The 13,839-nt window shown below is 43.5% G+C and overlaps 1 protein-coding gene across 1 annotated transcript in view; it reads right to left on the reverse strand.

The window, feature by feature from the left end:
- LOC138453429 (excitatory amino acid transporter 2-like) overlaps positions 1–13,839 on the reverse strand; it is a 724,030-nt gene that overhangs the window by 196,619 nt on the left and 513,572 nt on the right. The window contains exon 6 of the mRNA XM_069606271.1: positions 9,607–9,733. Coding sequence (XP_069462372.1) covers positions 9,607–9,733 — 127 coding nt within the window. The remainder of the gene's footprint in view (positions 1–9,606; positions 9,734–13,839) is intronic.

Below are 13,839 nucleotides of genomic sequence, written 5' to 3' on the forward strand. Positions count from 1 at the left end.
CTTTTTGAAACTGATGCCATCTAATCTACAATTAAAAGGGGTATTATATTTATATTTATTTATTATTTATATAGCGCCTTGCGCCAAGGCACTGTAATATTTGAAACATGATCAAAGAAATACATAATAAAAAATCAAAAATTAAATTCAAGAAACAAAGAAAATAATAAAGATAAAGTTAGGATTGAGAAAGAAAGTTTTTCAGAGCAGTGCGAAAAACAAAATAAGAGTCAGTGGAGTGAAGCTAAACACCAGAGATTTGAAGAACTACTGGCAGATAACATGATCGAAGAAATACATAATAAAAAATCAAAAATTAAATTCAAGAAACAAAGAAAATAATAAAGATAAAGTTAGGATTGAGAAAGAAAGTTTTTCAGAGCAGTGCGAAAAACAAAATAAGAGTCAGTGGAGTGAAGCTAAACACCAGAGATTTGAAGAACTACTGGGAGATACCAGCAAACAAAGTGGACAGTACATCACACACGCAAGGCTTCTGAAAAGCTTGGAATCAAGATGGCCAGACCCCGACACGCACATGCAACCAAATAGAGTGATCGATTCCTTTTATGATGTATCGGAAGGGGGACATGAAGTCTTGCGCATATATGAGTTTTGGATGTCCACAGTAGGAGGGGAAATGGATCAAGTTAGGGGAAAGTGGGAGGTGGTCCTGGGAACGCCACTGTCAGATGGGGAATGGGACAGAGTTAAAACATATCAGAAGAATCTATCACGAAACGCCAGATTCCAGCAGATCCAGCTGTATGTAACACATGGGGCTTATTTGACTCTGCACAAAATAGCCATATTTAATCAACAGGTAACCAGGCGTGCCCGAAATGTGGTGAGAGAAATGCATATGTTCTGGGCATGCGTGGAAATTAGTCAATTCTGGAGGGGGGCGGTGCAGCTGCTGGTGAAAGCAGAGATCACGCTACACGTGGAATCTCCAAAAGCCTGCCTGCTTGGGTGCTTTCTGAGACCAAGGTGGGCTAAACATGTGAGTAGGTTAAAGGATTTAGCATACATTCTGGCGAAATGGAGTATAGCAATGGGGTGGAAAGCACTGACGAGACCAGTAGCGCGTGTATGGTGGGCGGATTTGTTCAAATGGGCCAATGTGGAAATCATGGTGTGGCTGGAAGCATCCAGCAGAGAGGAGGAACTAGGAGTGAGAGGAGTGGACATGTGGAAACAGCTTACAGCTTATTTAGCCGCCTCTGTACATGATACTCGAGAGTTAGCAGAGATACCCGTAAGTGAATCTATAGCCACAGATGAAGGGACACCGATACAAGAAGGACTGTGATTGGGCGTATAGGTTAGGCCCTTAGGTGGGGGGGGGGGGATTTGGGAGTTGGGAAAGGGAAGTTGTTAAATTGTTTAATAGGATTTGATTGTGATGATTAGAAGTGTATATTGTTGTGTTTGTGTGTTAAAAATAATAAAAATTGTTTTAAAAAAAGAGTCAATAGAGTGAAGAGAAAGCGGAAAAGCATTGCAGTGAATGGGAGCTATCAGTGGAAAAGAACAAAAACGTGATTGCGCACAAGGAGGACGAGGAACAGATAACACACAAAGAGTATGAGAGTGGAAGACATGAGAAGGGGAATGGAAGGACACAAGGGATGCAAGATATATTGTCGCAAGGCCATGAAGAGATTGAAATACCATACAGAGAAAATTGAATTTAAGTTGTGAGGGAAAATATAGCCATCCAAGAGAACATAACGAGGTAGACATGGAATCACGAGGGGTGAGCAAGAAAAGAAGACATATTGAAGAGTTAAAAATAGACTTTAGGGGGGGGCAAGACGAGAAACAGGAAGACCAAAGAGTAGTGAAGAACAGTAGAATAACCTTGATAAAATTAGTGAAGATATCAAAAGTTTAGCGGCACTGAAGGTAAGAAAGGGTTGAACCTTATGGACCTTAAACAGATGAAATCTACAAGAATGACAAGAAATCGAGATATGGTGAGAAAAGGATAGGCCAGTATCAAGATAGAGACCAAGAGTGCGGACAGTAAGAGAGATAGGGAGGTGAGAGGGGGAACATGACAAATGGAGGAGGGACGGAGAAGGGATAGTAGCTGCTGGAAAAAACAGAACTTCAGTTTTAGAAGCACTAAGAGCAAAAAAAGGATCAAACATCCAAGTTTGAATAGCAGAAAAACAAGCGGAGAGGTTTGAAGGAACAGTAGGAGTAAAAGAAGAAAAAGACAAGAAATGTTGGGTATCGACAGCATAAAAGTGATGATATAACCTGAAGGAGGAAATAATAGAAGCGAGAGAGGAAGAGGGGAAGAGAATATAAAGAGAAAAAAACAAAAGGACCAAGAACAGAACCCTGTGGCACACCGTAAGAAAGTGGACAGGCATCAGAACAAGTGCCAGCCCAAGAAACCGAATAAGTACGCTTAGAAATATAAGACTGAAACAAGATAATACAAAACCAGAAAAACCAAAAGAAGAAAGAGACTGGAGAAGAAACGTATGACCTACCGTGTCGAATGCAGCAGAGGGATCTAAAAGAATAAGGATAGAAGAATGTTTAGAACGCCGAGCTGAGAGCAGTGAATAACAGACAGAGAAAAGAGCTGTTTCAGTTGAGTGGTCGGAATCCAGATTGGATGTGGGGAAGAATGGAGTTCAGCGAGACAAATGCTGAAACCTGCAAATAAACAAATCCCTCTAATAGTTTAGAAAGATAAGGAAGAAGAGAAATAGGACGAAAATTAGAAAGTAATGAGGGATCTAAGGAAGGTTTTTCAGAATAGGAATGATCACAACATGTTTAAAGAGAAGAGGAAAAGTGGAAGTGACAAGAGAGATATTAAAGAGACTAGTAAGATAGGAATTAAGCAAAGTATATACTAAGGGAATAAAAGCAGAAGGAAGAGGGTCACTAGGGGAAGCGGTAGGATGAGCCAGCAAAAGAAGCATAGAAATATCAGAGTTAGAGGCAGGCGGAAATGAGGGTATAGTTATAGATGAAGAATAAGGAAAAGAAGAAGAAGAGGAAGAAGAAGAAGAAGAAGAAGAAGAAGAAGAAGAAGAAGAAGAAGAAGAAGAAGAAGAAGAAGAAGAAGAACAGTTAACAGTAATGGCTGCACAAAGAGTATCTACTTTAGAAGTAAAGTAGGGAGAAAAATCATAATCAGTCAGAATCAACTGAAGTGAATGGTCAAGAGAAGTTGAAGAAAGTGTCATGATTCCTACCCCTCATGTCCCCAGCCCTCCAAGATGTCAGGATGGACCCAGGCCACGATCACCTACATGGCCCTCAAGGGCCTCTCCATCCCTCCAAAGACCCACTTGGAGTCAGACTTGGTGCTTGTGGCACCAGACTCACTCACTCCCATAGGATAACATTGGGGATTGGACTTGTAGTGCATTGATGGGGCAAGATGGATGCCCCCACATATTTCGGTTCCCAGAACTGCATGTGTGGTCTAGTCTTTTGGGTGTGGTTCAGCCCAGAGGCACCTAGGATACCCAGAGAGTATTTAAGCCACACCCAGGCTGAGAAACATGCTTTGCGTTTTCTGCACCTGCAGCGTGACACTTACTGTGTTCGGATCGGTCTCCAGTAGGCCTGCCTCTTTCTTCTGCGCTCAGCTCCTGCAAGAACAAGAACACCGTTAGGAACAGCTTTACCTCGCGGCGCTTCTGCCCATCAGTCATCGCTCCTTCTGTTCTGCGGGCATCTTCGGCGGTGTCATCCCGGCACGCTGCTTCCTAAGGAAAAGGGAAAAGAACAGAAAAAAGGCATTAGTAAGCATTCTGCACATTTTTGCTTATTTTTAAATACTGTACGAGCTTCAAACGCTTAGCTGAATCCCAGACGCTCTGGGGGAACTCTGTCTCTGGAAATTCTCATTCATCTGCAAGAGGGAAAAGACACTCCAGGTTAGCGTGGAAACATCTAGAGGCGCTGCATACCAAGCTTACCCACCGCATTTGTTCTTCATAACCGGCATCCACGCTGAAAACGTGGCGGCACCTAAAAGTCGCAGAAAAAGAACTCAGTTCAATGCAAATACGAAAGGGTTGCATCGCGCATCACGCTCTCACTCACCTTGAGCGCTATTCATCTCAGCAGCACGCCGCCATCCCCGGACGCCGGCCATCATCCAAGGAAGGAAAGTAATGAAGTTAGAGAACTGTTCAAAAGACTCATTATGCTTACCTGTCAGACTCTTGCCAGTGAAGTAACTAGGCAGCAACGAGCCCACATCAACCAACGCGCCCCTGCGCTGAAGGCAGGACGGAGAACACACTATCCAAGAAAACAAGGTGAGATGTGGCTCAAAGGGAAGGGTTGGACCCCAGGGAAGAAGGGGTTCAAGCACACAGAGACAATAGGGAGTTAAACTCTACTAATCCTGTGTTTCAGGCCCAGTCTCCAGTCGAATAGCCTCCAGGGAAGGGTTTGAGGTCGTACGAGGTCAGAACAGGCTGAGTGATGTCCCTGTGGATACCAGGTGAGCGTTACAGAAAGAAGATGGGAAAGCCTTTGAAAAAGACATTGTTGATGAGAGGGTTGAGCTTGGAGAAGATCAGAAAAGTATGAGCGCTTAGAGGAAAGAAGAGATTCATCATAAAGAGTGTGGTAAGAAGAAAAGAGTGCTCGATCAACATCAGAGCAAGACTTGCACCAATGTCTCTCAAGACAGTGAAGGGCTCTTCGTATTGAGCAGAGCAGGAACGTAAGCCACGTTGGAGGAGTCTTTAGAGAAGGAGAAAAAGAGGAAGCAGGATATAGTTCATCAAGAGAAGAGGAAATCGAGGAAGAAAACCCTAAAACAGCCTCAACTATCGGAAGCGTCGGAAATGCTGAGTGAGAAGGTAGACCAGAAATACAGGAAGATAAAAACAAGGGAACATTAAACGCAAAAAGATCACAAAGGGAGTAAGAGGAAATAGTAGTAGAGGAAGAAGAGGAGGTAACTGGGATAGGCGAAAGTATGAAATCTGTGGAAACAATTTTGATACAAGGGTCTATTGAATTTAAGATTTCATTACCTACAAATGGTACTTTGAAAAGAGTTAAAACAAAGAAATATTCAAACAAAGGAGCTCTTAAACCTTTCTCACTGATAATGGAGTCATTTCTGGTACTGCTTAACACTGTTTCGAATTATGTGAATGTGAAGGCGGACACTACAAAAATCCCGGATAACATAATAATGGGTTTCCTGGATAGGGAAAAACGTGGGAATTTTCAAAGGATATATAATAAATGATGTTTCAGGAAATAAAAAGGTTTCATGAACTAGGAGTCACAACTAATAATTGGGAAGACAATTTGGTGTTTGACATATCCAAACAGGGCTTGGAGAATCTTCAGTTTGGTGTCAAATTCAAAATGGCTATTGTGGGAAAATCAAATGGTTTGAATAAGGGGCTGCCAATGGTAAGTTGTATTTGGTAACGAGTTGAATAATTACTGAGAATCGGAAAAATGCCAGCCATGCATGTGTGGATACATGTTATATGAAAATTAAATATGTGAGCGATTTAGAAAGAATGCAATATAGCTGTAATGAAAATCTAAAATTATATAACTCAAGATGGATATATTTCAAGACTGGATAACTGAGAAGGAGGACTGACCCGACAAACTCCTAAATTATACAAAATAGGTTCTATTACCTGTACACTGTACATCATACGCCTAATAGAGGTTTCCCAGTATCTCTCGCTCTCATTCGCTCTCTCTCTCTCCTCACCCTCTTTCTCTATGTGTACTCTCTTAGTCTCTCTGTTTCTGTCTATCTCTGTCTCACTGTATGTTACTTTCTCTCTCTCTTTGGGAGAGAGTTGAGTTACAATAAGGCGGGAGAGAGTTGAGTTACAACAAGGCGTGTGTTTGTTAAAGACACTCCAGCCGTTTCTGACAGCAGCACTACCAGATAAAATAAAGAGCTCTTTAAAAGGGTGAGGTGCTTTTTGCTTTTTTTTTTTAAAAACACTGCACCCCTTAAAAGTATCATGAGACCAGCAGGGACAGAGGAATTCCCCAAACTGGAAACCAGCCTGGTAGTTGGAAACATACACTATAATTAAATGGGTTTCATCTCCTGCCTTTTCATCCCCAGGCTTTTAAACATGCACATTCCATCGAATGTGGTCATGTTTTTTTGTTTTTTTTGGGGCACGGGGGGTACTCCCCAAACCCCCTCCCACACTTACTTTTTTCTGCCATTGTCCACCCGCCCGAACCCTTATCTGCCCTTTCCCACCCCCCCTAAAAAATTCAATGAGCACATTCGATGGAATGTGCACTTTGAAAAGCCTGGGGATGAAAAGGCAGACGATGAAAGGACGTTGTACACTTAAATGTGTCCTGCAGGAATGTTGCAATCATACTGTGGGCACTTTGTCCATAAGGAGGGAGATAAGGGTGGCAGATAGGCTCTGCTTTGAGTGATGGGATTATGACAGACATTGCAAGGGACCAGAGGACCAGGCTGTAGAGTCTACAACTGTGTTTGTTATTTGAATATTTGGCAATAATTAGTGCTTGTTTTCACTATCATAAATGTGTTGATTTAGTAGCACTACCAAACAATCAGTGATACAAATGAAAAATTGAACATTGCCTTGGTGCTCACAGAAGAACCAGATCATTGGTTTTAATTGGAGTTCAGACATTTCCAAAAAGGAAGCCCATTTTGAGGTAGGAAATGGTGCTCATTATCAGCAATTAAATCCCTGGAAGTGATGTGTGGTGGTCACCCAGCCAATCAGGAATCTCAGAATGCAGGATTTTCCTCAAATAAAGCCCACTCTCCCAGACCCCCGATTAGTGGACAGCTCCACCTTGCTTCCAGGTGGCTCCCTCACCTCCCGCCTTCCCTGTGACACGTCTCTCTACACCCAGTCCTCCACAGCTCCCGGGCAAAATTTAGATTCTGCCTGCTCTGCCATTCTGTGGGCCTGCTCCAGCACTGCTGCTCTCCACGTCCTGCTCAAGGCATTCCTTCTGACTCTTCTGCTGACCTCGATGGAAAGAAAGAAGGGTGCTGTGTCCAAACTTTTAAAATAACCTGTTGGCACCCCTGAAAGCAGGCACTTACTAGACTCATCATGCTTTAAGTGTTTGGTCACACCGCACATTACATGCAAAACATTGGGCGAATCATTTGGCACTACTTAAAATTGGCACTGCTTAAAATATATTTTTCTGCTTTGGAATGAGAACTATTGTCCACTGGCAATATGTCTCTGCTTCTTGTCAAATTGATTGCTTTGTAGATTAGGGGGGGGGGCTTCGAGGGCTGAATTCCTTTTGTTTGTTTTCTGCAACCAATGGATTGAATTTAAAGTGAGATATCTTTTTTTTGTTTTCTTTTTCTATTTAAAAGATATGGCTAGCTCTGTGTGTGTTCTTTCATTGCTCGTTTTATCATGTGACCACCATCTGATGAAGAAGTCTGTGGTACCTGGAAAGCTAATGCATCTCCCAACGCAGTTTGCCTTGTAAAAGGTATCAACACTTGGCTTTTGTTTTCCACAATCTTTGAAGAATTCTGGCTCAAGCTATGACAGCATTATTACAGAAAAAATAAACTAACAGGGATGAGTCAGAAGTAGCTCTCTGGGAATGTAACACTTTCCACTGTAGCACCATTGTGCGCACTTCATCTGAGTTTCAAAAGTCCTTTAGTCACAGTCTTCTCCCAGCACTGAGAGGGTCTGAAAAGACCAGCTCTGTTTTTGAGTAGAAAGCATCTTCTACCTCGAGAGAAAGTCAATGCCAGATCAGATGAAGGCTGTCTCTCTATATATGCTTTGGACAGTTTGGGTTGTACTCTGCTCTCTGCTTGGGGGACAGTGGTGTGACTAAGCCGTAGGCTGGATGAGCTGTGCGTGTATGCGTGCAGTGAAGCATGGAATGTGATGAGGGGTCTGGAACTTGGGTGTTAACCATGTTCCAGGAATGTTTGAGGACTGAGAGATAGAGAGCCAAAGAGGAAGGTTGCATTTAATCTGCTCCCCCTACTTACCTTCCTTTCTGTACTTGAAACATTAATGCAAGATTTCCTTTTATACTCACCTGGCTCTCAACTGGTTCCTGCGTGCTGGCTGATTATTCCTGCCACTCCAGATGCTACAGACAGTCTGCCATTCCATCCATCCATAGCTTACAAGACATAGGTTCAACAGCCAGGTGTTCTCTGCTAGGTGCTCACTTTACAATTGCAGGGCTTTGTCAGAGTTCATAAGAATAAATGTTTGCAGCCCAAAGTGTATGTCGTCTTCTAAAAATAACTGTGTTTTTATACAGCACATTATGTCAACTTTCTCCAGCTTTTAAGTATTGTAAAAACAAGGTGTAATTAAAGGACTCAATGGATTGACCCCCAGAAGGGTGAAGAGCGGAGTTGGCCCTGCATTGAATTCGAACTTGCGAAGTGCAGGGGGACCCCATGTCGGAGGGGCACGTGACTCTTGAGCTATACATCCAGACAAGTTCACACGTTCTGTCTATCTCGGTGGAGAAGGCAGCTTTGTTTGCAAATGCTGTTTTTGATTTGCTGGTCACTGCAGGCCCGGAAGAATATGTTTTTAAAGAGGAAGCAAATGGATTCGACCCAGGAAAAGAGAGGGGGAGTGAGAGAGTGAGAGAGAGGGAAGAGAGCGAGAGAAGCCAATAGGAAAACGTGAGAGGACAGGGGGAGCCCAGTTTTGAGGGATGTCTGTAGTGAGTGGGGACTGGGGGTCATGCCACCTTTAACAATGACGGTCAGGGGCGTCAGCAGACATATATAAACAGAAAGAAATACTGAGGGTGTGTTCTACTTGTTTTAAAATAATTTCTTTTGAAAGTCTGCAGTTTGGTCTTGCACATTTGGTCAGCCTGACTTCTAACAGTTTTTATATATTTGTTATGGGATGGTCCCCCATGCCTACATTTCCTCCTACTCCGTGCCCCCAACACCCCAGCTCCCACCTTAACCACCTACTCCTCTAACCCCAGATACACACATATATATGTCATTTGTCAGTTCGACCAAATGTGCTCAACCAAACTGCAGACTTTCAAAAGAAAGTGTTATCAAATACGGACTAGCATGAGAGGTGTTCACTAGGAGACAAGCTTGGGAAGGGGCAGAAGTCTGGTGCTGGCTGTATTTCGGGAGGTGAAACCTCAGATGGCCATTAATAAAGAAACCCATAATATATTCATGTGTACTCAACATGTTTCATACTTGCCAACATGACCCATTACAATCTGTAGGTGCTTATCCAGTCCTAGTTTTTTTCTTTGCATTCTGTGATATGTAGGTCCACTTTTCCCATTATAAAACTCGGACTACAAGTCCCAGAATGCAAAGAAAAAAAAACAGGACTGGATAAGGACCTACAGATTGGAATGGGTCATATTGGCAAGTATGATGTTTGGGCTAATTTGTAACCATAAGGGGGTTGCCAATGTCATTATGCCACCACAACATTATAATCAAGTAGTAACACTCCAGACATTTATACACCTTTTCTCTAACCCATCACCAGATCACCACCCAACGCCAGTGTGCCATTGCACCACATTGCTTTCAAAGCCCCCAGATGGATGGAGTAACCCACTTCTTACCACATGATCATGTTGACCAGCTTCATTATGATCTCATTTAGAATGTTGAAAAAGTCCGCCATTAGCCTGGCCTGCTCTCCCATCTTTCCCATGGCAATGCCAAATGCTATGAAGAAGCCAATTAGTCCTGAGGGGAAATCAAAAGGTGCAAGTTACACGATGTGGCAAAAGCTACACAGATCAGCTGACAGTTAATGGCCAGTCCTCTGCCTCATAGTTTAGAGATTACACTGTGCAATACGAAATCACCTGTATATGCCCATTATGCCTTTGCGTCACACATTATATCCCGAGTGCTGTATACTGTTATAAAACCAAAAAAAGCTACTCACCTGCTTCTTTGTCTTTGTACTATTGTGGTCGCCAGAATAGAAAATGATGGCAAGTGTGTAGTGAAAAGCAGACTGAAAGTGACAGATGTCTAAGGGCCTCTTTTTGAGGTTCTCGGTCTTTCCTTCGAAATACCACCAATCTAAAATACTATTTTCATATGAGGTAATGGGAAGGGTACACATGATTTAAAGTCAGAAGAACTCTTTATTCATCATTTTAAAGTTTTATTGAACTCTGTGAGGAATTCCCTATTTCCACATGCAGTATTTACCACACACAATGATCTATTATCATTACCCATAGACAATCAGGGATGCTGATTGGTATTCCAATATTTAACCGTAAGTGTTAGTTAAAGTCATTGGTTGTCACACAGATAAACACTTTTAGGAACCAACTGTATACACGTGGTAGTTACTCTATATATACACTGAATGTGTTACCTACTGGTCCCTATAGAAGAACAACCTTTCCCTGTGTGGGGTGCCTATCCATAGGGGAGAGGTGACGCGCCGCCTATCTAAGATCGATAGAGAGGAGAGTCGTTCCTGAGTCTACAATGTTTTCCTCTATTTGTGATGCTTAATGACAAGAAAGGCAATGTCTTAATCAATAGAGTAACATTTCTAAGAGGAGCTATTTCAATCACGGGCACCTGGGCCCTATACAATTCCTAATGACCTCTAAAGAAGTGTGCTAGCACTAAGTAGTGGACCAATTGCTTGGTTAAGGGAAACCATAAAAGTTATTCGAGCTCCGTCCAGCCAAACAAAGAGTGTTTTGTTTGGCTGGACGGAGTACGAATGACTCAGCGTTCCGCCACTCCTGCAGAATGGGAACACATTCACAATAACAGTGACCCACGATCAACACAGGAATCCCCTGGATCTTGACCAGTGATAGGAGACCGGGACAGACACAAGACTACCCAGACACGATCCACCTGTCTGGGAAAATGTAGATGTGGTGACCTGCCCCCATATCCATCAGGAGTGCTGATTTGATATAGACAGAACATAACAACTTGGTCCTGCAGAAGATGACAAGCCCAGAGAAGTCATTGAATCCAGTCGACCATCTCAACGCATGATATCCTGAGGAACACGAGGGATACGCGATTGAAGCAATGTCATCGTAACGGAGAACAATTTCTCCTCAAACTCTCACTAACTAATTAAGCTACCGAAAAATCCAAATCCATCAGTGGCTCATAGTAGCTACTTGAACATCCAAACACTGACAGGTCGGGTGATCACAGTATGGCCTTCTCCAAAAGGCATCACTCTTAATCGGAGGCTCCTCCTATTAACAGTTCTCTTGCTTTTAGTAATAATAATAATAACTTCTATGGTTTCCCTTAACCAAACAATTGGTCTACTACATAGTGCTAACACACTTTTTTAGCGGTCAATAGAAATTGTATAGGGCCCAGGTGCCCGTGATTGAAATAGCTCCTCCTAGAAATCTTACTCTATTGATTGAGACATTGCCTTTCTTGTCATCAAGTATCACAAATAGTGGAAAACATTGTAGACTCTGGGACGACTCTCCTCTCTATCCCTCTTATATAGGCAGCTTGTCACCCTCCCCTAGGGATAGGCACCCCACACAGGGAAAGGGTGTTCTTCTATAGGGACCGGTAGGTAACACATTCAGTGTATATATAGAGTGACTACCACGTGTATACTATTATCATTACCGCCGTACTGCAAAGGAGGCCCATAGTATGCTGTCCCCTCAAAAAGGAATAAGGATCTGCAAGGAGGTGGACGGAGAAATATGAGTTTGCAACATCAAAAGCATTATCAAACTGACACAGAATTTTATTCCAATGACCATTATTTCCTCTTTCATGTTAAGCACCTGTTCCAAGAGCTGGAAGGAGTGGTCACAGACCAGCGGGCCAAGTTAAAGGCCTCACAGAAGTGAGGACTTTTATCAAGGGCCCCTAATGTAGGCAACAGGTTGCTCTACCGCTTGTGAGTTCAGCTGCTACAATCCCAAAATCATAGGCATCTGTCTGAATAATGAGCTCCTGACCATAGTCCGGCACTTTCAGAACTGGGGCTCTGCACAATCCATTCTTCAAATCCTGTAAGGAGGTTTTACAGGCGGGGATTTTAGTAACCTCCTGTGGCATCTTTCTGGATGTTACATCATTCAAGGGCATGGCAATGGTGCCATACCCCTGGATGAACGACCGGTAGTAACCAGTGAGATGTAGGAAGGCTCTTACCTGCGTCTGTGTGTTGAGGATGTCCAAATCCATTACAGCCTGTACTTTCGCTTCCAGAGGTTGTTTCTTACCTCCACCTACCAGGTGGCCTTGGTAAGTCACTGTGCCCTAAGCTACATGGCACTTTGTGGCCTTGATAGTTAGACCTGCGTTCTGCTGCGCCTGAAGCACTTGTTTCAAGTGCGATAAGTGATCCTCCCAGGTGTGGCTGAACACAGCAATGCCATCTAAATAGGTGACACGTTTTTCAGTCCAGACAAAACCTGTTTAACAATCCTGTGAAAAGTGGCAGGGGCATTCTTCAATCCGAAGGGCATCACAGTGAACTGATAATGTTCTTCTGAGGTTGAAAAGGCCGTCCTCTCTCTCTTTCTATCTGTCAAGCCGACCTGCCAGCAACCTGCTATGAAGTCAAAGCTACTCATGAACTTGGCAGCACCAAGCTTTTCAATGAGCTCATCTGCCCGAGGAATGGGGGGAGCATCTGTCTTCATGACAGAATTGAGCCCCCTGTAATCTACACAAAAGCGGACTTTGTTCTTCTCACCACAGGTCTTTTTAGGGACCAGTACCACTGGGCTAGTTCAGGGCTAATGGGATGGTTCTATCACTCCTAGGCACACCATCTAGGAGACTTACTCAGTGATGGTGTCTCTGATTTTATAGGACATCCAGTGAATCCTTCTTTTCACCAATTTACTGTCTCCAGTGTCCACATTATGAGTGCACCAATCTGCATGCCCTGGAGACAGTGAAAACAGCCTGGCAAACTGTCCCAGTAAAAGCGACAGTTTGTTCGTTGCTGTTCTGACAGGTATGTTGCAAGGCTGACACCTTCAACTGACCCATCTGTAGCTTCAGTGTGCTGGAGGTCTGGGAGGGGATTGGTCTCCTTGATGTCAGTCTCTCCATCTGTCACTGATGCCATGACCAAATTATCCCAACTATAATGAGGTTTTAACCCGTTGACGTCAAAGACCATGCACATCTGTTTAGGCACTTTCACGTCAATGAGATAATTCACCTCACTGACTTTCTCCAGCACACAAGAATGCCCAGTCCACTTGTCTTGAAGGTCACAAAGTTTGACAGGTTCCATAATCCACACCCACTGGCCTGGTCATGCCAGTGCTTCATCAGATCCTGACTGGCCTTGAGATTCTTTGTCTTCTGTTCCATGTACTTTGACATTCTAGACCAAAGGCCAAGCACAAAGTCAATCACATCTCATGTGCGGGATGAGGGGTTGCCCTCCCATCCCTCCCTCACTAGACTGAGGGGACCTCGTAAGTACAGAGTGTCCAAACAGAAGCTCAAAGGGGCTTAACCATACTCCGTTCTGTGGCACCTCCATGTAGGCAAACAGAAGGCATAACAGGGGAATATCCTATTTTCTCCTCAGGTACTCTTCCAAACCAACTATGATGCCTTTCAGGGTCTTGTTGAACCGCTCAAAAAGCCCATTTGTTTGTGGATGGAAGGATGTAGAGAACCGGTAGGTGACTCCACTATCTTCCTACATAGCCTTCATATATACTGATATAAAGTGTGTTCCCCTGTCAGAAACAGCTTCCTTGGAGAAACCAACACAGGAGACTATCCCAATCAGAGCCTTCATAACCACAGGGGCTTTGATGCTCCTCGGAGGGACAGACCAAGGGCAC

This window comes from Ambystoma mexicanum, chromosome 1p, assembly GCF_040938575.1.
Source record: "Ambystoma mexicanum isolate Mex_15411 chromosome 1p, UKY_AmexF1_1, whole genome shotgun sequence".
NCBI classification, from domain to species: Eukaryota; Metazoa; Chordata; class Amphibia; order Caudata; family Ambystomatidae; genus Ambystoma; species Ambystoma mexicanum.